Below are 25578 nucleotides of genomic sequence, written 5' to 3' on the forward strand. Positions count from 1 at the left end.
GCGCTGGAGCTTGGGGCAGCTGCCGCCAAGGCGCGGTGGGGAAAGACCACTGTGTAAAATCTGCCTGCCTAACGAAGAACAGGGGGCCCATGCAGTCATTTGGGCTCTGCTGACGCCTCAGCTAATTATATGGGCATATGATCAAAAAATGTACAGACCTGTATAAAAATGATAAGTTTTGATCTGTGTATGTAAATGTTTACATACGTATGGCATGACCAATTGTACAGACCATCAAATTATTTATGAATAAAGTATATTTTTGAAATAAAAAAAAGTTTACTTCTTTAGGGAGATGTAATACCACAATTATCAAAGATTGTATTCACACATATAACTTTAAATTAATAAATAAGATGTTACTGTTGATTTGTTGAAAATAAATCTCTCAAGCCCACAGGCACAGCAAAGACCCTCTTTCCAGCCACCTCCCATTACTCATGCAGTAGCTGTGGGATCCACTGTCACCAATCCCCATCTGAAACTCAGGCCCAGCACACATTCTTCAGTAGTACGGCAAAAATGATCATTTTGTCTTGACACATGGACTGGAGTGGTTGAAGAGGAAGCTCATCACCATTTTCTCAAGGGCAACTTGGTACAGGCAATAAATGTTGGCCAGCCAGCGACCATCAGGTTCCATGAGCGATCTACAAAAAAGCCCCGTGAATTTACTCTGGGTATTGCTGTGATCTCTGCGAAGGAACCATGGTCCAAAATAACCAGATTTACTGAATGATGTTCAAATTAAGAAATTCCCAATTAGTTTGCAATTTCTGAAGCTTTTATTTCAACAAGAATGAGAACCAACTCAAATCTTAGATGATTTAACAGATAACTTATGCATCAAGTAAAAAGTTGAATTCCATTTTAAAAAGTTGATACAATAAAGTTAGGTGTTAAGCAACCAGAAGCAGTCACAACGTCCCTGATGATGTGGCTTTCCGATGTTCAATTCAAATCAACTCAAGTCAACTCAATACACATTCACCTCCCATTCATGAATCCTGCTCATGTTCCTTTAGCTAAATATACCCTGACTGACCGGTTTGTTGGTTCTTGGAAAATACCAGCTCTTGCAAATCTGAGCGAACACAACTTTCCAGCTTTGAGACCTTTTCTTTACCCAGTTCAGACAATACCTCTATGAATTCCAAGTACTCTTCTGCCAAACTGCAAAACTGACCTTTTCCTGATAACAATTTGGCTCCTTTCCTAACGTGAACTTATATGCATGCATGTGAAATGATAAATAAGAGCATGAATAGATTATTCATCTCCTCAAGCCTGCTGTGACATTCAATAAGATGGCTGATGTGATTTTTGTCCTGAAATTCACACTTAAGAGAGTGCGGAAGAGGTCTATGAAAATGGTTCTAACAATGAAATATCTAATTTATAAAGATTATAGATTAGCAAAGTTAGGACTGTTTATCTTGGAGAAGGATAAGAGGAGATTTAATTGAAGTTTTCAAACTCATCAGAGGTCTAGACAAAGGAGGAGAGAATCTGTTCCCACTCGTAAATGGATTAAGAATAGGAGGAATGAATGGATTCCTTCACCATTGTAATGATTCTGTATTTCTTGCCTCCCTACTAATCTTTGACTCCCTTGTTAGTCAAGAATTTACTTACCTCTGACTTAACAATATTCAGTAATTCTGCCTCAACTGCTCTCTAGGAAGAGAATTCTCTGTGTTCTTCTTTCTGTCTCAGTCTGTTCACTTGCTTCAATGCACTGACTGCCTTCACCCTCCAACTCAGTTGCTCACAACTCTCCTGCGTGTCTGCCAACCACACAGCTTCTTTATTTCCTTCCTTCCTGTTGGCACCACTTCCAGGTTGAAGGTCAGTAAGGCCACATGTTTACTATTATGCAAGAAAAGTCCAATTTTTTATCCTTTTGCAATTGATGCATATTCATAGAACTCCCTTAAACTGTTCTTTAAAGTAATTACTTATTGCACAGACATTGTGAAGAAATTAAAAGTCTTCCTCAATATGGTATTCTGGGTCATTGATCATCACAGTGTGTCCTGGAAGGGCGACAAATTTTAGCACCTGGTACTCCCCACTCAGAGATTGTTAATTTTAAATTTTCCATCCAATTCAAATAACTTAGATATTTACATTATTCACGTCGAGCAGCATTAAAGATCTACAGTGCCCACTTACAGTTTTTTCATGAAAGTCATTTTAGCTCCGTCAGATTGCCCCTTAATCTAGAAGCCTTTGTGAAACATAATTCCACACACATCCTCAACCTGAACTATACCAATTTAGAGTATTTTAATTTGACTAATAACCAGGCGTCTTGAGTTTCATCCTGTCATTTTTTTTGTTCAAATGAGCTCAATATGCCAAATTGCTGCATTTTTTTTATGTTGGACTAGAAATATCATCCAATTTCTATAGTACCATTGTCCAATCACATATTTAACTTTGGTTTTCTATTCCTTCTTGCAAACATGCTTAATGATTTTTCGTTCACTAAGCCAGGTTCAAATGATCGAATGGGACTTTTCTTTCTTTTCTCTTTGATTTCCCTGTCATTTTGATTCCATCAAACAGCATCAAGAGACTCAGGTACTCTTTTCAATATATTTTACAGTTATCCTCACAGAGACCATAGTCCCACCAGAGAGTGCTTGAAGGGAGTGCAGGTTGGAGAAATTATACTTTAATAATGCTGCCCTATCTTTGATCTAGCTTCGCATGGAATTTAATATGACTTCACTAACTTTTATGGACTGTTCTACTGCACTCTCCCTTCTTCCCTACTCAAAATAGTTTTCTTGTGACTTGGGAATGATTGTATATTTTGTTATTAATTGTGACCCATCTCTATAGATTGTTTGTATGGGCTTCAAATACCTAAACAACAACATTGTTCTACGGGTTTTTGAGGTGCACATTGACTTTTTCTTTTGGGATGTCTTATTTCTCTGCTCCCGTTCCAACCCCAGCCCACTTGGGGAACTGTATAGGCCAGTGGTTGTAGGGCTAATTATCAACCTGTTTGAACTATCCATGAACATTCCTTCTGTAGCCAACAAGTGATTTGAACCCAGAGATTCAAGCCCAGAGGTAGGGACACCATCACTGCACCACAAACCCTTCTGGGTAGATGAATAATAAAACATAACAATAACATCTATTAGAAACAGTTTGTGCCATTGACTTATTATTAAAATGTCCAGACTGAAATAGTCAGTATGGCATCATATTTTGAGGTATTGAAGCTCCAATGGTAGTCCCATTATAACAATATGATTTCTCCAAGTGATCTCTTTAAGATTTCACCACTTGGATTCGGCGATTTCTGATCTTAATCACGCTGTTGTATGGAGCTTTAGAAGAAGTCAGCTATGTCTCCTGGAGGAGGAGAGAAGAGAAAGAGGAAAAGCCTAGTCTAGCCAGTCCAGCCTAAGTTGTGTACTCCCAGCATTGCAAAGACTTAGCAGTGGCTTTCAAACTATGTATTCACTTTGTCAAGAAACGTGTCACATGGCAATTGAAAAAAGGAAAAGGAGAAGTAACAACAAAAAGTAGAGCTGAAGCAATCATTGCTTTCATTTTTTAGATTTCATGAGAGCACTGAAGTTACAAAAATATGTTTTAAGTATATATTATCTATTTGATTTATTATTTATATATAGCACAACTAAATAGTTATTATTGTTTGTCATAAGTTCTGTGTAATTCTGTAGTGATTTTAACATAAATTGTCCGTGAAGCTTTTTGATGTCAAGAAACAAAATGTCATTTGTACAGCGTCTTTTAAATGTAAGTTACCTGCTCAGGTTAAATGCGTTGATATTAGCATAAACAGTGCAAAGGCTGCGCTGATAGTGAACATCTCTCTGAAATATATTTTAGTTATCTAATGTATTTAGAAAATTCTAACTGAAGGTTGCTGCACACATTTCAGAATTGCCAACATTTGAAAGAACTCAAAAGAACATTTCATTGTGTTATAAGCCAAAAGACTCCGCTCAATTGCTTTCAAGTCATAGAGTCATAGAGATATACAGCATGGAAACAGACCCTTCGGTCCAACCCATCCATGCTGACCAGATATCCCAACCCAATCTAGTCCCACCTGCCAGCATCCAGCCCATATCCCTCCAAACCCTTCCAATCAAATACGCATCCAAATGCCTCTTAAATGTTACAATTGTACCAGCCTCCACCACTTCCTCTGGCAGTTCATTCCGTGCCCGTACCACCTTCTGTGTGAAAAAGTTGGCCCTTAGGTCTCTTTTATATCTTTCTCCTCTCACCCTAAACCTATGCCCTCTAGTTCTGGACTCCCCGACCCCAGGGAAAAGACTTTGTCTATTTACCCTATCCATGCCCCTCATAATTTTATAAACCTATAAGGTCACCCCTCAGCCTCCGATGCTCCAGGGAAAACAGCCTCAGCCTGTTCAGCCTCTCCCTATAGCTCAAATCCTCCAACCCTGGCAACATCCTTGTAAATCCTTTCTGAACCCTTTCAAGTTTCATAACATCTTTCTGATAGGAAGGAGACCAGAATTGCATGCAATATTCCAACAGTGACCTAACCAATGTCCTGTACAGCCACAACATGACCTCCCAACTTCTGACCAATAAAGGAAAGCATACCAAAGGCCTTCTTCACTATCCTATCTACCTACAACTCCACTTTCAAGGAGCTATGAACCTGTACTCCAAGGTCTCTTTGTTCAGCAACACTCCCTAGGACCTTACCTCATGTTGTTGAAATGGCTGCTTTTTTTAATTTGTTGATGACTGATTCAAAGTTTGCAGAATCAGTGGAAAGGTATTTCATTGGAAAAGCTGGGTGGGTGAAAGTGCTTTCTGAGTGTATCTGCAGTGTTGACTCCTTTCACACCTCATTGCAACTCCATGCACACTGATAGTGGAGAGGTGCGATGATGTCCAAAATAAATGCTAACCCCTTGAAACACTGATTCAGCCTCCCGGCTGTAACCCTCAGAAATGCAATGGACCAGTTCTGATTCGAGCCAATTGAACAGAAATTCACAACAGATGGAGTCCTGATCTCAGCTTTTACCTCAGACCCCAAGCCTGACAAGTATGTGCATGGTAAACTGGATTTTGACCTCAAAAGGCATTTTATAAGACAGGCTCTCTCACACTTGCCTGGAGTTGGGAAAGGGTTGTGCCAGTTGCCCACCCGCAATAACAGGCAGCTGACCGAATCCTATAAATCTCTGGGCCCAGTGAGAAAACTCATCAAATTGCTCTGATTTCTAGTCCTGTTGGTTCATCCAAGCAGATAAAAAAAATCAGTGAATCGTTGAAGCTGAACTGATGACTGTGACCAACTCGACAGCTCTGATAATGCAGCTTGTGGATGTAGCGAAATGCTCAGTTGTAAAGCAGCAGGAAGCAGCTTGCACCTATTGTTGCGCAAGTCCCACATTTGTGATGCTGGATAGGCGTTGAACAGAAATCAGTCATTTGTTCACACGAGGGAGAGATCAGAGAGGGAAATTAGCTGATCTGCTCTTCTGCACCAGTTCCCAGACATATCACAAATGACACTGCAGACATTTGAGAGTTTGTTCTCAGCCCAGTACCATTACAGATTGGAAACTGGGTGAGAGAAAAAGAGATAAATATTTAATGCAAAGAAAATAAGCTTTGGGTTTGAGATTTGCCAATCACACAAAACAATTCAGTAAATTATTTTTGAGCTCTGAAACAATTGAAGCTTGCTCAAAGTAACTGGTCAGATAAATATCTGGGAATGACCAGCGAATACAGAATGTTTGATTTCACAGAGCCATTACTTGGCTTCCAATTAAAATGGATTTAGCAGCACGTTTTCCAGTTTTGTTTTACTCCAGCACCACCTGCTGGTTTTGTCATTTTACTGCTTTGCACCATCAACGTCGGCAGAGAATTTTCACAGGACCTGCTTGCACAATGAATGCACTCAATGGTTACATTTGTTAAAAGAAGTTCAATAGATTTGCCTTAAATATGTCCTCACAGACTAAGGTTTGTGAGAGGTAGCTGTCTCGGGCAAAACTACCTGGTTGACATGATATACGAAACATAATGATTACATTTTTAAATATTTCAATAAATGATAAATAATGAGAAAGTCATCTGTGCAAGTCCCTTACCTTGCAAAATGCCTACCAAAACTCATGGCAACCGAATCAATGAGCGAAACCTACAAGTGTACTTTAAAACTTCATTCTGCATGAGGACGCAGATTGAATCCCGTCTCTGTTAGGATTACAGGTCTCTGCTGGTTGGTGTGCTACACCTCATGACAGTAATCTGGGTGAGAGACAAATTGCTTCTAGAAATGCAACTACGAATTACGGGTGAGAGCAGGGTCAGGGGATACCTGTAACCCTCAGGTATCCTACTGGAAAACACTGTCAAAACTCAGAGAAAACATCACACGTGAATAATGGACATCAGGGCAATGAATGAGAGAGTGATGGCATATGAATTATGCTCCAGTGACAAGTGGAGGAGCAGAGGAAGGTGAAATGTCAAAAGAAAACTTGTGATTGGTGCCATGCATTCACAAATATTTTAACAATAGCTTTAATATTTTTGAAAAATGATAACGGCTATAAACAGAAATCGTGTTTTGAATTATGTAGCTAATGGTACATATATTTCTCTAGTCTTTCAGGCTGTCCCCGAGCAAAGAAAAGTGGAATCAAAATTGCTCAAAGCAAGGATGACAAAGAAGATCAGGAGCCCATCAAGTGAGTACAGCTTTCGTCAGCGATAATGGCTCAACAACATCAGCTTCAAACCATTAGAAGTACAAGCGACTGTCCAATCAAACCAAACATTTGGTGCTAATTTTGAGCAACTTCAGATTCATATCAATACAAGCATGTGGTACACACCTCGGTGCTTTGGTATGTTAGACTAGATTAAATTCCCTACAGTGTGGAAACAGGCCCTTTGGCCCAACAAGTCCACACCAACCCTCCAAAGAGTAACCCACCCAGACCCATTTCCCTCTGACTAATGCACCTAACACTGGGTAATTTAGCATGGCCAATTCACCTGTTTTGCACATCTTTAATTTGTGGGAGGAAACCCACAGAGACACGGGGAGAACGTGCAAACTCCACACAGACAGTCACCCGAGGCTGGAATTGAACCTGGGACCCTGGTGCTGCGAAGCAGCAGTGCTAACCACTGAGTCACTGTGCCACCCTGTGATGTTGAACTAGAACTTTGGTTCTGTCTTCATAAGAGGACACAGGTAATCTCCCAGGAATGTTAATGATCCAAAGTTCTAGTGAGAGAGTGAAATTGAAGGAAATCAGTCTTACTAAGAAAATGGTAGTAAGTAGAACTGGAAATATTGGATTCTAAAATGCTGTAGACCCTGGAGCTGTTCCCACAGTTTGAAGGGTGGCAGATGTAATCCACAATTTTAAAAAAGGAGAGAGAGAAAAAACAGAATTATAGGCCAGTTAGCCTAACGTCAGTAATGGGGAAAATGCTAGAACCTATTATAAAGGACAGAACAATTGGAAAGCATTATCAGAATTGGACAAAGCCAGCATAGCATTATGGAAAGCAAATCATACTTTAAAAATCTACTGGAATTTTATTTGAGGATGTAACTAGTGCGATAGATAAAGGAGAACTGGGGATGTGATGTCTTTGGATTTTCAAATGTACTTTGATAAGATCCCTTATAAGAGGTTGGTAGGCAAAGCTAAAGCACATGGGACAGGAGGTAATATAGGCATGGATCAGGAATTGGTTGGCAGATACGAAACAGAGGGCATAAATTGGTCTTTTTCTGAGCAGCAGGTTGTGATACTTGGAATACTGCAAGGATCAGTGCCTGGGCCCCAGCCATTCACAAGATATATAAATGACCTGAATGAGGGAAGCAAATGTAAGATTTCCAAGTTTGCTGATGACTCAAAACTGAATGGGATTATATGGGGATGCAAGGAGGTTTTGTGGTAGTGTAGTCAAGGTGAGTGAATGGGCAAACACGCGGTAGGTGCACACATCCTGGCTAAATGTGAGGTTATACATTTCGGTGTAAAAAATAGAAAGGAAGGGAATCACTTAAATCACTTAAATGGTCATATATTGGAAAGTGTGGATGTATAAAGGGATCTGGCTAAGTCACTGAATGTATTCAAGAAGGAGATAGGTATTTTTTTTTATTTTAAATGCATCAAGGGGTACAGGCAGAAAGTGGGAGTATGACATTAAGACAGAGGATCAGCCATGATCATATTGAATGACGGAATAGGCTCAAAGGACTGAATGGCCCACTCCTGCTCCTAGTTTCTATGTTTCTGTTATTCTAATTGCAAATTCTCCTGTTGTCGTGATTAAAACTGGAATGAGAGAGCACCTGGAGCCGGGAATCTCACATCACTCTGGCTCCACACCAGTGGGAATTGCAATCGATGGAAAGAAAATTTTAAAATGTTCTGAGGACATCCTTCATTTTTCACACATCAGCAAAGTTTCAGACCATTTGACACCAGCAGTGTAAATCTGCCTGTTAGGACATGCCAGAAAAGATTTAAAAGATAACCTAGAATGATGTACTTCAGCACACTTGATGACCTTCTCCTTCTTTCATGCGATCTCTTTCATTTCACATTCAAGTGGGAGGCTGAGAGGCGACCTTATAGAGGTTTATAATATCGTGGGGGGTATAAGTAGGATTAATGGTACATGTCTTTTCCCTAAAATGGGGATTCCAAGATTAGGGGACACATTTTTAAGGTGGGAGGAAAGAGATTTTAAAAAGACATGACGGGCAATTTTGTTTTACACAGAGGATGGTTTGCTTGTGAAGTCAACCTCCTGAGGAAGTGGTGAATGACAGCAGAGTTCCAATATCTCAAAGACAATTGGTTATGTACGTGAACAGGGAAGATTTGGAGGGATGTGGGCCAGGAGCAGGCAGGTGGGACTAGATTAGTTTGGAATTATGTTCGGCATGGACAGGTTGGACTGCAGGGTCTGTTTCCGTGCTGTCTGCTTCTAAGTCAGCTAAGTGTGATTGTAACTTGTGGGCAGTTTTGATTTGTAGAGATGAACCCGCTGGAAGCTAAATTAAGACTGATTAAGTTGGTTCACACGGGTCCCTCCCAGCTGAGAATCACAATCAAGGAAACAAAAAGGTGATCAGCAACATATACAATAACAATTATTTGGGCCGTATCTTTTACCTGCTTGTATTCAGAGCTGTTTGTTCCCTTGTTCACGCTGTGTGGGTTTGAAATATGTAAAGTGAGACAAGAATGCTTATTGTTATACTCTTACTGCAGATGTCCTGTTCCTGGATGTGATGGTCAAGGGCATGTGACTGGGAAATATGCATCTCATCGGAGTGCATCAGGGTGCCCGCTCGCTGCTAAGCGACAAAAGGATGGCTACCTGAACGGCTCACAGTTTTCATGGAAGTCTGGGAAAACGGAAGGCATGTCCTGTCCGACTCCAGGATGTGATGGTTCGGGACACGTAAGCGGCAGCTTCCTAACCCATCGCAGGTGAGAAATCAGGTAACAGTCTCTCGAACACAAAAGCCATCTTTTGCAGATGCTGGACATCTGAATTTTTTAAAAAAGTAGAAAATGCTAAAAGCACTCAGCAGGTCTGGCAGCATCTGTGGAGAAAGAAAGACAGAGTTAATGTTTCAGTCCAACAATCTTCTTGTGCAAGGTCAGCAACCTGAAATCTGAATTCTGTTTATCGCTCAACAGTTTCTCAAAACGGTTGTTTCAAAGTTAAGGCTGCAGTAGGTTTATTTTTGCATTTCTGGAATTAATTAGGAAAAAAAAAATCATTTTAAAGCTCAAACAATTGTATCTAACCATCTCATCTTGCATATGGTATGTGAGGTGCAGGGTTGCCACGTGCCCCAGATTGTCCTGGAAGATTCCAAGAATTAGATGCTCAGCTTTCTAAACCCTGAAGTAGAGAATGCAGACGTCAAAATGTCATCTTAAAAAAAATCAATGTATTTTAAATTTAATTTTGTTGAATTCCTTTGTTTATTAATTATAAAAACATTAGTAACAGGCAGAAAGTCTTTTTGACTAGGCAGGGTGGCCTGAAGGAAAGGATTATTGTAGAATCCTTTCAGTATGGAAGCTGGCCATTCGAGTCCTCATTAACCCTCCAAAGAGGCTTCCACCCCATCCCACATTTTCCATGGTTAATTTACCCAGCCTGCATGTCCCTCGACAATTTAGCATAGCCAATCCACCTGACCTGCACATCTTTGGATTGTGGGAGGTAACTGGAGCACCCAGAGGAAACCCATACAAGCAAGGGGAGAACATGCCAACTCCACACAGACAGTCGCCCAAGGCTGGAATCAAACCCATGACCCTGGCACTGTGAGGTAGCTTTGCTAGCCACTGTGCCACCCAGTTACAGGATGAAACTTCCACAAATATGTTTAATTGGAGTTGGAAAATTTAATTGGAATGAAATCAAATGCACCTTCTCTCGCAGTATAAAATGTTTGCCTTGCTGAATGATGGAAAATAACCCGGCATGCTGTCTGAGCAATGTAGAATGTTTGCAGTCACTCATCAGTAAGATCACAATATTTTTCAGAATATTTATTGTATTAGTGAATTATCTTGAAGGAAACCAAGATTGGAAATTATGGTTTAATCACGGGGTGGACAGCATTAATTCAGTCCTCATTTTAAATGTGCTTAAAACTTCCTTAATTTAATGTAGTACTTTCATTTTACTTTTCACAGTGAAGCAGAAAGACTGATGGTAATTTGGAAAGGCTAACGTAGAATTGGTTGGAGCAGAGGAGCTTTGCTGCAGTATAAGTTAAGGAACTAGAAGTCATGAAACTGGGGTCATAAAAAACCACTGCTAGCAGGAGGATGTGACTATAAGTATAGCATCTATTGTAAAGTTGCATATAGGAATCTATAACAGAAGACTTGACAATCAGAAGTAAGATTTATAAATGGGAATTTCTCACAGCTTTGTTTTTCCTTAAAAAAGTCTTTGGAGTTAGATTAAGGTAATATTTCAAAAAAAAACAAATATGTAGAGTTCTACAACCCTGGAGAAACTTATTGTATAAGGTAATGGTTCTGAAAGGGTTAATGTTAGAGACCGCATTAAGCTCCACACAATTTGATGACATCACAAAGACAGATTGGGAAAGTCAGAACATTTTAGGATCTTATAGATGAAGACCTATATTGTCAGGTTTCTCAATAGTCTTTAGAACAATGTCTAACTTATTAATCTAATATGTGTCTGTTTGCTGTTATTGAGTGAATGTTTATCATGTTTAAGACAAGAGCCTTTCCTCATGGAGAGTCAATGGTGGGGTTTTTCCACCACTGTAAAGTAATTAGGCCCTTAGATAGTCACAGGGAGAGGATGTTGGCAGCAAACCATAAAATTAATAGTGGTTGTTTCCACAGTATACAAAAGAAAACCTCCCAGTGAATCAGCACTCTCACGCCATGGAACTTTGTTAGTTTTGCCACAGAAATTGAGGTGGCCCCAAATTCTAAGGACACTGAATGTATCTGGAAACATCGTTCATCAGAGCAGGGCACCTTAGTCAGCTATGCCTATTAATCCAGTTCCTGCATTCTGCAGCTCAAAATGTTCTGACGACAAAGTTCCTGGAATTGTGGGCTGGTAATACCACAGCGAGGGCAACAGGCTCACTGGAACCTGAGGGTATGAATAGCAAGACAATTGATGTGCCTTGTTGACTGATGAAATTGAAGTGTCGAGAAATAACCAGTGGAAGAATTGGGAAAGGTGAATTGAATCAAGTACAGGAAAAGATATAAAGAGAAGGGAAAGAAAGGATCAGGTTAACAGGCAGAGGGAAAAGCTGAACAAATACATGCATAGATTCTTGGAAAGGGCAACAAAAATTGATAGTGCAACATTCTCCTTCAACTCACACCAAAATTATACCATGGAAACAGCTCTCTGAGTCCAACAAGCCTTTTTTAGTGTTTCTCCTCCAACTTTCGGCAGTTTATTGTAAAAGTATAATGGTAAATGAAATAAAGTATTGATAAAACAATTATTTTTTGGCAACTAATGTTTTTTTTAAGAACTGGAAGTAATTATGTGACTACATGAGCAGTTAGCAGCTGCACTTCAATTCTTTTGTGCAATATGAGGAAAATAGCTTTTCACCTTTGTTCTATTCATGGGGACAGACAACATCACATGGGGGTCAGTTCTTGACCACTCACAACCATAATGCCAAGAGAAGAGTTAAAGTGTCATGTCTGAAGTCTAAAGGAAACCATATTCAAATGTAATGAGGATGAATAGTTTATACTTTACACATCCAGCTACCAGTGAACTTTATGGGGAAGATTAGGCAAGTGGGTCAAATTGTATTACTTTATGAAAGAGCCCACATCGATTTACTTGACCAAATAATCTCTTTCTGGCCTGTTCAATGAGACAGAAAAGAAAGATAAATAAATAATACTTTGAAGTTTAAAGTCTATAACAACAATTCACCATCTGAAGGAATAAGAGTGCATTCTTTTAATTTTTCACCTTTTGGACAAGAGAGATTAATTGGCAAAGTTGACAATATCTGTTCCTCATCACACGTTCCTGGCTTTGCACATTGTATGTGGCTCATACGCCACTGTTTCTTCATGAAATTCCTGATTAGTTTTCGGAAGGATTTATTTAAGGTGTCCAATTTGATCAATTTTGATGTATGATTTTGAATGAGGTGTATTTGTGGAGCTGAAAATACACAATGTGACAAGGTATTGCTAAGATAATCATGAGCAATGATGATCAATTATTTGTTTGTGCGTATCTGTTTGTTTGACTGTTTCTTCCATAAACATACTGTCACATTACAGAACCTAGAGACTGCATTTTGTTCAAATCTAAATCTGGATGATGGGATTAAAAAGTGGCAACAGTCAAAAAACAGATGTGCAATTATCATTATTTCTACCTATGTAAAATCACTCTCAATTATACATGATTAGAATTTTAAAAGACTATTTGTTTTTAGAACTAACTTCAGCTGGTTAATGTTCAATCAGTAAAAAGATTTCACCGTTCGGAACTCTAGCCCAGTAAATATTGTATCTGCATTACCTAAAAATAATCAGCAGGGAGTCTTGGATTTTTAAACACAAAGGATGGAAAACATCACCTTAGGTTTTTGTCAGTAGCCAGGACCATTTCCAACTCTGATAGTCTTTGAGGTCTGCACACTGGCATGATCAAACTGGCATTAGCCAGATAAGATGCCGGCTTGGTGAACATTTTCCAATTAAAGATGGCTGGATTGTTTGTACAGGTGGTAAGACCAATGGGAGCACCAGGCAGTCCCATAGGTGAGACAGCTACTGTTCATGTAGGAAAGAGACTCTGAGTGTGCTTTAAGATGGAGAAGACAGTGAAAACAAAGTTTAAAATTAATTGTGAGCACAGCTGCCAGGCCGTTGGTATGGAAAGAGGAGCCCTCCACGACATGGCCTGCGATCACAGTTGTGGTTCTCTGCACTAAGGCACTGGGAATGGTGCACAGTTACATGAGGCTGGTCCATCAGCAGGGCACCTATCTGCTCAGGGTTTCCAATTCAGGTGCCAATCTATCATAATTATTTTTATTATTCTGCATGCAGTTATCAACATTTTGTTTTGTGGTTGTGCCTGTGATTTGATTTAATAAATCATGACTATCCCAACATAATTTAAAAGATTGGATGAAAATGATCACTTGTGTTAAGTGTTTTGAGCCCATTTCTGTCATTTTGTTAATTTAGTTTGTTTCACTTTCCTGCATTTTCTTGGATCCAGTCTGTCGGGATGTCCAAGAGCGACTTCTGCAATGAAGAAAGCAAGGTTGTCGGGAGAGGACATGTTGACGATAAAGCAACGAGCCAGTAATGGTAAAGAGATTTCACCTATCTTGCAGAACAGTGCAATGTATGACATAAGTTCAATGTATGATATAAAGCAGACTTTCTTCATACACATTTTCTCATAAGATAGTCTTGTGCTTCCTTGCCAGTTAACCACATGAAATATGCTACAATTAAATGGTTTCTTGTTTAAAATAGCTCTATTAATCAACAAAGCTGTCATTCATGATTTTTTTGTTTGAAAAGAAAATACTTGGAGGGTGAACATGCATGAAAACATGTTTGCTTATTAGAATTAGACACAAAGGTTGTTAAAGCTCAAAATAACACTTGGAAAATGACATTCTGCTCTGCAAGAAGTGTTATGCAAAATGTTTGGACTGTCCTTTAAATATACAGTGGACCTGAAATTGAAAGTAGATTTAACTGCTATGATCAGTATCAAAAAGTGTGGCGCTGGAAAAGCACAGCAGGTCAGGCAGCATCCAAGGAGCAGGAGGGTCGACGTTTCGGGCATAAGCTCTTCATCAGGAATGTGGGGGAGGGGGGCTGTGAGATAAATAGGAGGGTGGGTGGGGCTGGGAGAAGTGGCTGGAAAGGCGATAGGTGGATGCAGATGAGTGGTGATGGTGATAGGTCGGAGCGATGGGTGGAGCATATATTTGGGAAGGAAGATAGCACAGTGCAAGAGGACAGTGTCAAGTTGGAGGATTGGGTCTGGGATGAGGTGGTGGGTGAGGTGAAATGAGGAAACCGGTGAAATCCACATTAATCCTGTGGGGTTGGAGGGTCCCAATATGGAAAATGAAGTGTTTTTCCTTCAGGCATTGGGTGGCTTGGATTTGGCGGCAGAGGCGGCCCAGGAATTGCATGTCGTTGGTGGATGGGAGGGGGAACTGAAGTAGTCGGCCACAGGACGGTGGGGTTGTTTGGTGCGTCTGTCCCAGAGATGTTCTCTGAAATGTTCTGCATGTTGGTGTCCTGTCTCCTCAATTTAGAGGAGACCACATCACGAGCAATATGGTGCTGGAAAAGCACAGCCAGTCAGGCAGCATCTGAGGAGCAGGACAATTGACATTTCGAGCACAAGCTCTTCATCAGGAATGAGGGTGTGGCCCAAGGGGGCTGAGAGATAAATGGGAGGGGGTGGGCCTGGGGGGAAGGTAAATGGGAATGCTGTAGGCTGATGAAGTTGGGGGTAAAGGCAATAAGTTGGACAGGAAGGTGGAGCAGATAGGTGGGAAGGAAGATGGACAGGAAGGACAGGTCAAGAGGGTGGTGCCGATTGGAAGTTAGATCTGGGATTAGGTGGGGGGGGAGGGGAAATGATGAAACTGGTGAAATCCACATTAATCCTGCGGGTTTGGAGGGTCCCAAGGCAGAAAATGAGGCGTTCTTCCTCCAAGCATCAGTTGGTAAAGATTTGGCAGTGGAGGAGGCCCAGGACTTGCGTGTTATCGGGGGAGTGGGAGGGGGGAGTTGAAGTGGTCAGCCACAGCTTCGTATGTGTGTCCCAGACGTGTTCTCTGAAGCGTTCTTCAAGTAGGCAGCCTGACTCCCCAATGTACAGCAGACGGACAGAGTAGATGACGTGTGTAGAAGTGCGAGTAAATCTCTGATGAATGTGGAAGGCTCCTATGGGTCCTTGGATGGAGGTAAGCGGGGAGGTGTGGGGGCAGATTTTGCAATTCTTGCAGTGGCAGAGGAAGGTACTGTGAGGGGAGGGTGGGTTGGTTGGTATGGGGGAGGGAGGTTGTTGGTGGTGGCCATGGAGCTAACAAGTGAGCCACAGAGGAAATGGTCTTTACAGAACACAGATAGGGTCGGGGAGGGAAATATATCCCTGGTGGTGGGGTCTGGTTATAGGTGGCGGAGATGGTGGAGGATCATGTGATGTGTCCGGAGGTTGGTGGGGTGGAAGATGAGGACTAGGGGTTTCAGTCCTTGTTGCAGTTTGAGGGGTGGAGGTGAAGGAAGTGGATGAGATGCACTGGAGGGCATCATCGACCATGTGAAAGTGGAAATTGCGGTCTTTGAAGGAGGCATGTGTTCTATGGTGGAACTGGTTCTCCTGGGAGCAGATGCAATGGAGGCAGAGAATTGGAAATAAGGGATAGCATTTTTACAGGAGGCAAAGTTGGAGCAGGTGTAGTCCAGGTAGCTGTGGGAGTCGGTGGATTTGTAGTAGATGTCCATGTTGAGTCTGTCACTGTTAATGGAGATCCAGGAAGGGGAGTGAGGTGTCCGAATTGGTCCAGGTGAAATTACGGTCAGGATGGAATGTGTTAGTGAAGTTGATAAACTGTTCAACCTCCTTTTGGGAGCATGAGATGGCACCAATACAGTTATCGGTGTAGTGGAGGAAAAGGTGGGGAATGATGCTGGTGTAACTGCGGATGTGGATGGAGGTGTGGGCATAGGTTTTACACCTCTTGTGGGGCTTGGGAAGGTGCTGAGAGTGGAGAGTGGCTTGGTGGGGAGGGAAGGTGGGGGTGTGGACCTAACAAGAGAATCACAGAGGAAATGGTCTCTGCGGAATGCTGATAGGGGTTGGGTGGGAAAAATATCTCTGGTGATGGGGTCTGACTTTAGGTGGTGGAAATGGTAGAAGATGATGCGCTGTACCCGGACATTGGTGGGGTGGAAGGTGAGGATCGGGGGGGGGTGGTCTGTCCCTGTTGGGTTGGAGTGGTGGAGTTCAAGTGCAGAGGTATAGGATGTTATAATCAGTATGACAACTGACCAGAAAATACTTTAGTGAGAAGCTTTGAAACAAGTTATGGGGATGTAATACAATTCATATTGTAGAAAAGAATTGCATTGGACTCTGAATCAATTTTCTGTTGAAATGCTCTAAGTATTAAATTCCATAAAACAGGTTGGAAGAAATTATGTTGTGCCATGTGTGTGCCAAAGATTTTATTAATAGAAAAGTTCCTGGAAATCTTGCTGATGTTTTATGCAGATGTAACGCACTTGGTAAATGAATGAGGTGATGGTGTACAACATCAATCAGTGGACAGTTCAGTACAATGGATCAAGCGATTTTGGAAGCAAAAGGATTTCTGAAGCTGTGGGGGGGTGGGGGTTGGGGTTAATTGTCAACGGTTGTTTTGAATTCAGAATGACACCAACAGCATGGGTTCAATTCCCACCCTGGCTGAGGTTACCATGAAGGACTCTCCTTCTCAATCTCTCCCCTCACCTAAGACGTGGCGATCCTCAGGTTAACCCACAACGAGTCATCGGTGTCTAATAAGAGAGCAGCCCTGTAGCCTGGTAAGACTCTGGTGACTTTTTCTCGGCCTGTGTTGGGTTAAGTGTGAATTGATTTGTAACATGGCGATAGTAGTGCATTGGTAATGTCACTGCACCAGGAACACGGAATCCCAGGGTAGTTTTCTAGGGACGTGTGTTCAAATCCCACTTTGGTAGATGGTGAAATTTGAATCCAATAAAGATCTAGAATGGAAATGTCTTGTTTTATGGTGACCATAACCACTGTTGATTGTTATAAAAAGCCCTATAGTGCACAGTGTCCTTGAGGGAAGAAAATCTTCCAAGATTTTCCACACACATGACTCCAGATTCACAGTAATGTGGTCGGCTTTAACTGCCCTCTGGGAGTTAGGGGTAGGCAATAAATGCTAACAATGACTCCCACATCCCATGAATGTTTTTTTATAAAGCAGCAAAATAAAAAAAAATAAATAACTACAAGATATAAAATGACTAAAGACTGAATATTTTGAAGAGACAGAAATGTTCTCTAACTCCGAATGATGCCAAGGGCCAGACCTTACTGACCCTATCATTTTTGCAGGTTATAAGGAGTTGAGTGGGGGTGGATTGCATTTTGCATATCTGTGGATCACAGAGACAATTGCACATGTTAAAGTATAGTTGCCTTCAGTCAGGTCCAAATTTCATGAATGGGATATGCAAAACACAATGTGTGCTCTTTTGACCTCTCAGGAGATGGTGTAAAGTTTGCAAGGTTCTCCAAAAAGGTATGGTGCCTTTTGGGGAGGTAAGGTACTGTTTTGGATATGGTCACATGGGAGGGGTCACATGGGATCTGGAAAGGGAAAGTGTCCATTGGGAGAGGTACTAGGTACCCTGTGATTCTGAAAAGTAGACGGGTATGTACATAAAAAGTGGACAAACTCATTAGAGCTTTCAAGCAAGCTATCATTGGGGCTGTCGGAGGATACTGTCAAGCTGTCATGGCATTTGAACATCTGGCCTTTAAATGAAAGAAAACACCATCTGCAGTGTTAAACATATCAATGTTTTCCATTTCATTGCATCTGTTCACATGGACGTCAGGGCTAAATTTAATGGATCGGTGCTCTATAAATCATTTCATAACCCATGATTATCACAGTGCGGTACCTGTCAGTTTTGATTGACAGCTTCAAGTCTTTCTAGAGTTGTTCAAGTGGAAATATGAAAGGAAGTTCTTTTTTTAAATGGATTAAATAGTTGAAAGAAGAAAAATATGGCTAATGATTTTCATCAATGAGAGTGTTTTTAACACAGTGAATTAAGCAATAGACACTTAGAAATTTATCAAATTTCATCTCAGCATGGGTCCAGAGGTGTACACATGGTGGGCACTAAATGAGTTGGTATGGAACATAAAAGGCAAATGAGTTGACATTAACTTTCTGTAGAGATTCTGAATGGTCATTGGGTGTGGGTAAGTGCTGCATTGTTTGACTTGCAGGATATGAGGCCCTATTGGGGGTGGGGGGGGGGGGTGGCGGGGGAAGGGTAGAGGCAGGAACTGACGTAGGTTGACAAGGATGGTGCATGAGGTGTGTATGGTGGGGGCTGATGGATGGCAAGAGCTCAAGGGCTGTGATTTGTTTTTGTTGTCTTTATTTTGCAGCCAGGGTAAAGTTCTGGATCATTGAGGCACTCCTTTTTCATAGCCCTTCAGTGAACCGGACAAGCTCTGTGTGGCTGCCTCTAAGCTCTTTATGGGGTTACAACAACAAAGATTCCTGGAGAGAAAGCGGAGTTAACCTTTTGGGTCCGGTGGCCTTCTTCAGATGCTGCCAAGTTTCTCACATTACTTCTGGTTTTGTTTCAGATTTCCAGAATCCACATTTTTTTTTTAATCTTTGCAATGTTAACTGATCAAACTCCCTAGCACTTTCTCTCTCTCCCAACCAACATTTGCTCTCAGCGCAATGCCACTGAGAAGATCTGAACTGGCACGTTAGCTTACACTTACGGAAGCCACTGATGTCCATGAAATTTGAAGGTCTGTGCAGTGTGAAGCAAAATCACAGGAAACATTACTCCTAAACTCATCCCTACCACCAAGAAAATAAAAATTGAAATATTGAGACCCTTTTACACAGGTCAGATTTGCAGAACCAGCAATTTTCCCAAATTTGCCTGTGCTTCTGGCTTGGAAATGAAAATCCAGACCGGCTTATAACTTGCCAAAAGAGGTGTAACAGATTTTGCACCTTCTTAAATCTCGTGTCTGGCTCTTGCAGTTTTGAAGCCTGTAAACTCTGCATAAGTAATATATTAAATCATGCAATAACAACAATGGTAAAACTGTTGTCATTTTAATGAGCTGTGATATATGAGAAAGGTGCAGATATTCAATTCTTTCTCCCACACCCTCTCCCATCTACGTTAAGCTCTGAGCTTGTCATGAGCATCTGTATTGGTTTGAAGGAGAATTTGATTTTTCTGTATAGTGGGTGGTAGAGGAAGGGAATCAGAGGTCAAATAATTTCCTGCAGGTTTCTCTCATACACATTTGATGGTTTGTTACAGGCTTATAAGCCTGCCCGAAGAAATACAAAATTGTGTTTAGGGCATCGAAAAGAGAAAAGGGTGGAACAGAGCATTGGAATAGGAACATGGCATGAATTTAGAAATTTAATACTTACGTAGTGTTAGTATTAATTGTAACAACATGTGAAAAATATGTGCTGATGTGGTCCTAATTCTCCTAAACTGTGGTGGAATTGTCATGGTTCTTATTACATTCTGGTTAATAACTTAATTTTCTCAAAGTTTCTCTACTTTGTTTCCCATACGCTATGACTTTTCAATTCTGTAGACCTATTTTGTATCAATATGTAGAGCATGTGGTTAATGCATACATGGAAAATAATTGCAATCCTGAACAAAATTACCCAGGAATCGTTTAAAATACAATAGATTTAAGCATTGCTTTAAAGACTGTAAGACCATCAGATCAAGTTGTAATGATTTTTATCGATGGGTTATGAGAGCAACGCATAACTCATTATTGTTTTGATTCTCATTTCTACCCATTTCTATATATATATATATATATAAACCATCCCTGATAACCCTAAGGTATCTCAAAGTACTTCACTCTAAAGTCTGTTTTTGATGTCTAGTGACTATTATGGATTCATAGAGGAGGAACTGGGCACTGGTGTTAAAGGCATCTTCCATTTGCTGCAAGCCCATTTTGCACCACTGCTAATGACCACAGAGTCATAGCGTCATGCAGCATGGAAACAGACACTTCAGTCCAACCAGTGTATACCAGCCATGTCCCCAAACTAAACTTGTCCCACCAGCCTTCGCTTGGCCCATATCCCTCCAAACCTTTCCTATTCAAGAACTTATACAAACATCATTTAAATATTGTAACTGTACCTGCAACATTTCTTCTGGCAGTTTACTCCACACACAAATCACACGAAGTTGCCCATTGTCCTTTTCAAATCTTTGTCCTCTTACTTTAAAAATGTGCCCCCTAGTTTTGAACTTCCCCACCCTAGGGAAAAGAACCTTGCTATTTGCCTTATCAATGTCCCACATGATTTCACTAACCTAAATAAGGTCACCCTCAACCTCCTGCGCTTTAGTGAAAAAAGTCCCAGTCTTTCCAGTCTATCTTTATATCTCAAACCCTCCATTCCCAGCAACATCCTGGTAAATATTTTCTGAGCTTTCTCCCGTTTAATAATAGCCTTCCTATAACAGGGCCACCAGAACTGCACACTGTACTCCAGAAGAGGCCTCATCAATGTCCTGTACAACTTCAACATGATGTCCCTGTCCCAATATTCCAAGGTCTGAGCAATGAAGCAAGTATGCTAAATGCCTTCTTAACTATCCTGTTTACCTGTGATGCAAATTTCAAAGAATCATGCACCTGAACTCCTCGGTCTCTCTATTCTCCAACAATACCCAAGGTCCTACCATTAATCATTTAAGTCCTGCCCTTATTTGTATTACCAAAATGCAATACCTCACATTTATCCAAATTAAACTCCATCTGCCACTCCTCAGCCCATTGGCCGAATTGATCAAGATCTCTTTGTAATCTTAGATAATCTTCTTCACTGCCCACTATACCACCAACTTTAGTGTCATCTGCAAACTGACTAACCATGCTTCCTATAGTCTCATCTGAATCATTTATATAAATGACAAACAAAAATGGACCAATATCAATCCCTGAGGAACACCATTGGTCACAGGCCTCCATTCCGACAAACAAGCCACCACCTTCTATCTCCTACCCTAAAGCCAATTTTGTCCCAGTTGTGATTTATCTATTCTAACTGCAATGGATAGAAAGCTAATAATTTCAGTTGTAGTTCACTTTGTAACATTTTAGCAGTCTTACTGGCACAGGCCTTGCTTAACCATGGCTTAGCTACAATCATAGAGTCATAGAGATGTACAGCATGGAAACAGACCTTTTAGTCCAACACGTTCATGCCAACCAGATATCCCAACCTAATGTGGTCCCACTTGCCAGCATTTGGCCCATTGCCCTATAGCTTTACACCTAACTGGTCAAGTAATGGCCAAGGATGTAGCGGTGTTATGTAGAGGGACAAATTGCAGGAAATTAAATTTATATTTTTTTTAAAAAAGGAATTAAATAGGCAAAGAATATTTGCTTAAATTTAATATGATGTTTATTTTGAGCAGAAGGAAACAAAATGCATGAGGTTCAACTAATTATGAGCTCATATTTTGCAGAGTTACAAAATCATCATTTGAAAAGTGGTAGGCAGCACCTGGATTCAGAAGTCCTAACCCCATTTTGAACATATCCCATTTTTTTGAGTAGGGAAAAATAGGCAGAGTATGATTCACACATAAAGGAAACCTGAATTTATTTGAATTCCATGCTATTGATCCCATTTTCACCAAGGATTTCAACCTGCAATGAGGGAGCTAGACATTTTCAAGTAGATATAGTGAGAATCTAAAATATGGATTTAGGCTGTTGTCAGGAGCAACCATTTAATGCATGTTTTTACTAACTACAAAATGGCTACTTAATGCAAGTAACATAAAATAACATAACAGAATGGTTTCTAGGAGCAATGGCATCTAACTCTGCTGAAAACTGCATTCCTGACCTTATTGAAAGAGATTAGCAAACAATGCCCTGTTCATAGTATGAATTAACTAAGTAAGATATGACATTATTAAAGTATCCTAATTGACCTTGGAAACCAGGTGTCCAAGAGATAAAGAAGCGCAAAACAAGTCAGTTCCCAGGAAATATCATTGGTTTAATTTTTTGTCTGTTTGTCATAGCATTACATTTCATTGGATTAATTTTGAAATTAAAGCTGTTCTGTTTGTTAAGAGACCTATGAAAGTTGTCTGTGTTTTAAGATTGTGGGCAGCTTTTCCAGAGTACACAGAGATTCTTAACCCCAGTGTTGCTGGATAACCTATAAATTGTTAAATCTTGCTGAAATCAGACTGCGCTGCTCGTATTTATTTGACCGATCACAGAACCGAGAGGCCCCTCTCGGGGGACCAGATCTTCAGTAGTTCAAGAAGGGCAGATACTGCTTGTGGAATTGTCAAGCTGGGAAGCTATTTAAATCGTATGTCCCTTGAAATTTTTAAAAATCTCAATGATGCAGGCAGTTTATTTTACAAAGTAAGCAGTTTATTTTTAAAAAAAACCTCAATCTGGGAAATTATTTACATCCTCAGACCTTTAAAAATTTAAAAGGAAATTGCCTGTGTTAAAATTGGAAAAAGTCTGGTCTAGCTGTTTGCTGTCATTATCCTAAGATAATCATGGTGGCATTATTAATACTTGGCAAATTTCTACAACCTACCATTATCTCTGGATAAAAGTTCATAATTTGATTGCAACTTAAAGTTGTTCTGAGAGGATTTTCAGCCTTTGATGTAAGCTTATGAAGTCTTTTTCTCATAAGGAAATAAATACTTGAGTTTTTTTATTATTTTGAATGGACTTTTCATAAATGGCAGGTTTTTTAAACATTTAGTGTAATATATAGTAACTGTTTAGAGATTTTTTTTAAGATGAGTGGAAGGCATTGTTTTGCATGGAAAATATGAGGTTCCTTTGGGGCTGGTGACAGCATGAGTTAGCTTGTGAGGGAGTTGGTGAGCGGATGTAAGGGCAGGGGGTGCTAGCGGGCGTACTATTTAACAATGTAACTAGGATAAAGACAAAGAGAACCAAAGTGAACCTTTCAATCAGTCACCCTGATTGGTCAACGTTCACGTGGCTTCTTCAATCTGTATCCTGGGTGGAGTCCAAAATCCATCTCTCACCTACACCTCCCCCCACCTCCTTGTAATATAAGGTAATTGCTCTGAAAGAGCATTTATATAAATGATTTAGATGAGATTATAGAAGGCGTGGTTAGTAAGTTTGTGGATGACACTAAAGTTAGTGGTATAGTAGACAGTGAAGAAGGTTATCTCAGATTACAAAGAGATCTTGATTGATTGGGTCAATGGATTGAGGAGTGGCAGATGCAGTTTAATTTGCATAAATGTGAGGTTTTGTGTTTTAGCAAAGCAAACAAGGGCAAGACCTATACATTTAAAAGTAGAGTCTTGGATAGTATTGTAGAACAGAGAAACCTAGGGGTTCAGGTACATAACATAAATGAAGTTTGTGTCACATGTACACAGATGGTTAAGAAAGTGTTTAGCATGCTTCATTGCTCAGACCTTTGAGATTTAGGAGTTGGGAAGTCATGCTGAGGTTTTACAGAATGTTAGTGAGGTCTCTTCTGGTATATTGTGTCCAATTCTGGTTGCCTTATTTTATTATTATTAAGCTGGAGGGGGTTCAGAAAAGATTTACCAGGGTGTTGCTGGGAATGGAAGGTTTGAGTTATAGAGAGAGGCTGGACAGTCTGGGACTCTTTTCACTGGAGTATATGAGGTTATAGAGGTTTTATCATCATGATAAGGTAAATGGCAGCTGTCTTCTGCTTCTGGTGGGGGATTTCAAGACTAAGGTGCATATTTTTAAGATGAAAGGAGAAAGATTTAAAAAAAACATGAGGGGCAATTTTTTTACACAGAGAGTGGTTTGTGTGCATAATGAACTTCCAGAGGAAGTGGTGGATGAGAGTATGTTTAAAAGACATTTGGATAAGTCCATGAATAAGAAATATTTGGAGGGATATGGGCCAAGCACAGGCAGGTGGGAGTAGTTTAGTTGGGAATTATGGTTGACACGGTTAGACCAAAGGGTCTGTTTCCATGCTATATGACTCGATTATGACTTTATGATGTCATACAGTCTTTGGCTGAAGAAAAGTCAGTGTATCGTCCCAATGGAGACAGACAGCCTCCCTTGATCCTGACACTCTTTGTAACTATGTCTGACTGGACAGTGTAACTTGTACCTATTGCTGTCATGCAATAAACTACATCTTGTCTTCTGATTAAGACCTCCATAGTGCTTTAACCTCTGCACTGTTAATTAAAAAGTCCCTTAGGTGCAGCACATAAAGGAGGATTGGTGACCACATGCTACCTCTACTGTTTAGTACTGCAATGTACAACACTCTCACTCCATTTCAAAGAAACAACCTTGACACTTGGGGGGGAGTTTGTTTCAAGGAAGCCACTGAGAGCAGGGGAATTTTCTGCTCTACGTTTCCTAATTCAGGAATGAAATTCCAAGCTGTGACCTCAAATTGGTTTCCCAAGTAACTGTTGTGATGATGATCCCAGTATGGACAAGTGTAAAGAAAATTAGTTATGTTTCAGTTTTTATTCAGTTCAGGAAATAATCTGATAATCTGACATTGATTGATTATGGACAAAACAATTTGATTTATGATGGTGTTAAAGAACTTCATATTCAGCAGTTTATTTGAACTTGCAAACACGTCTTGTCAATCTAAAAGGTTGTTTCGTTGCACCATCAATATTGCATTTTCTGCTGTTGAGTGAATATCTTTACATCATCTGAGTTAAATTGCCATTTCAATAGATTAAAGGCACTATAGTTGGCTAATAAAGAGAAAATCAGCAAGGTTTCTATTCCTGATTACTATCCAGTGAATCTACGAGGACAAGCTCACAGATCCCAGCCCAGATCCCACAGGCTTTGAATTTCCCACCATGATTCAAGAAGGCCATCATTGTACCTGCTTAAATGTCTTCACCTGGAAATGGATAGCAACAAATTGCAAATTAACTCTTAATATTTCCACCACAGAAATAAACTAGTCATTCCAATAGATCTATCTCGGTCTCACATTACTAGGACAGTCAACTTACTTCATTCTCGATCACCATTTCTGGTTGGAAAGATATAATGAATGGTATGCTACAGGGATCAATGTGAGTCCACAACTTTTTACAATTTAAATCAATGGCTTGGCTGAAGTGACCAAATGTATGATTGCTA

The 25578-nt window shown here is 40.4% G+C and overlaps 1 protein-coding gene across 12 annotated transcripts in view; it reads left to right on the forward strand.

The window, feature by feature from the left end:
• LOC122541729 (myelin transcription factor 1-like protein) overlaps positions 1–25578 on the forward strand; it is a 438359-nt gene that overhangs the window by 390175 nt on the left and 22606 nt on the right. For all 12 annotated transcript variants that reach the window (XM_043678643.1, XM_043678679.1, XM_043678690.1 and 9 more), the window contains 3 exons: positions 6663–6746; positions 9309–9530; positions 13834–13925. In XM_043678643.1, coding sequence (XP_043534578.1) covers positions 6663–6746; positions 9309–9530; positions 13834–13925 — 398 coding nt within the window. The remainder of the gene's footprint in view (positions 1–6662; positions 6747–9308; positions 9531–13833; positions 13926–25578) is intronic.

The sequence above is a fragment of the Chiloscyllium plagiosum genome, chromosome 3, assembly GCF_004010195.1.
Source record: "Chiloscyllium plagiosum isolate BGI_BamShark_2017 chromosome 3, ASM401019v2, whole genome shotgun sequence".
Classification (NCBI taxonomy): domain Eukaryota; kingdom Metazoa; phylum Chordata; class Chondrichthyes; order Orectolobiformes; family Hemiscylliidae; genus Chiloscyllium; species Chiloscyllium plagiosum.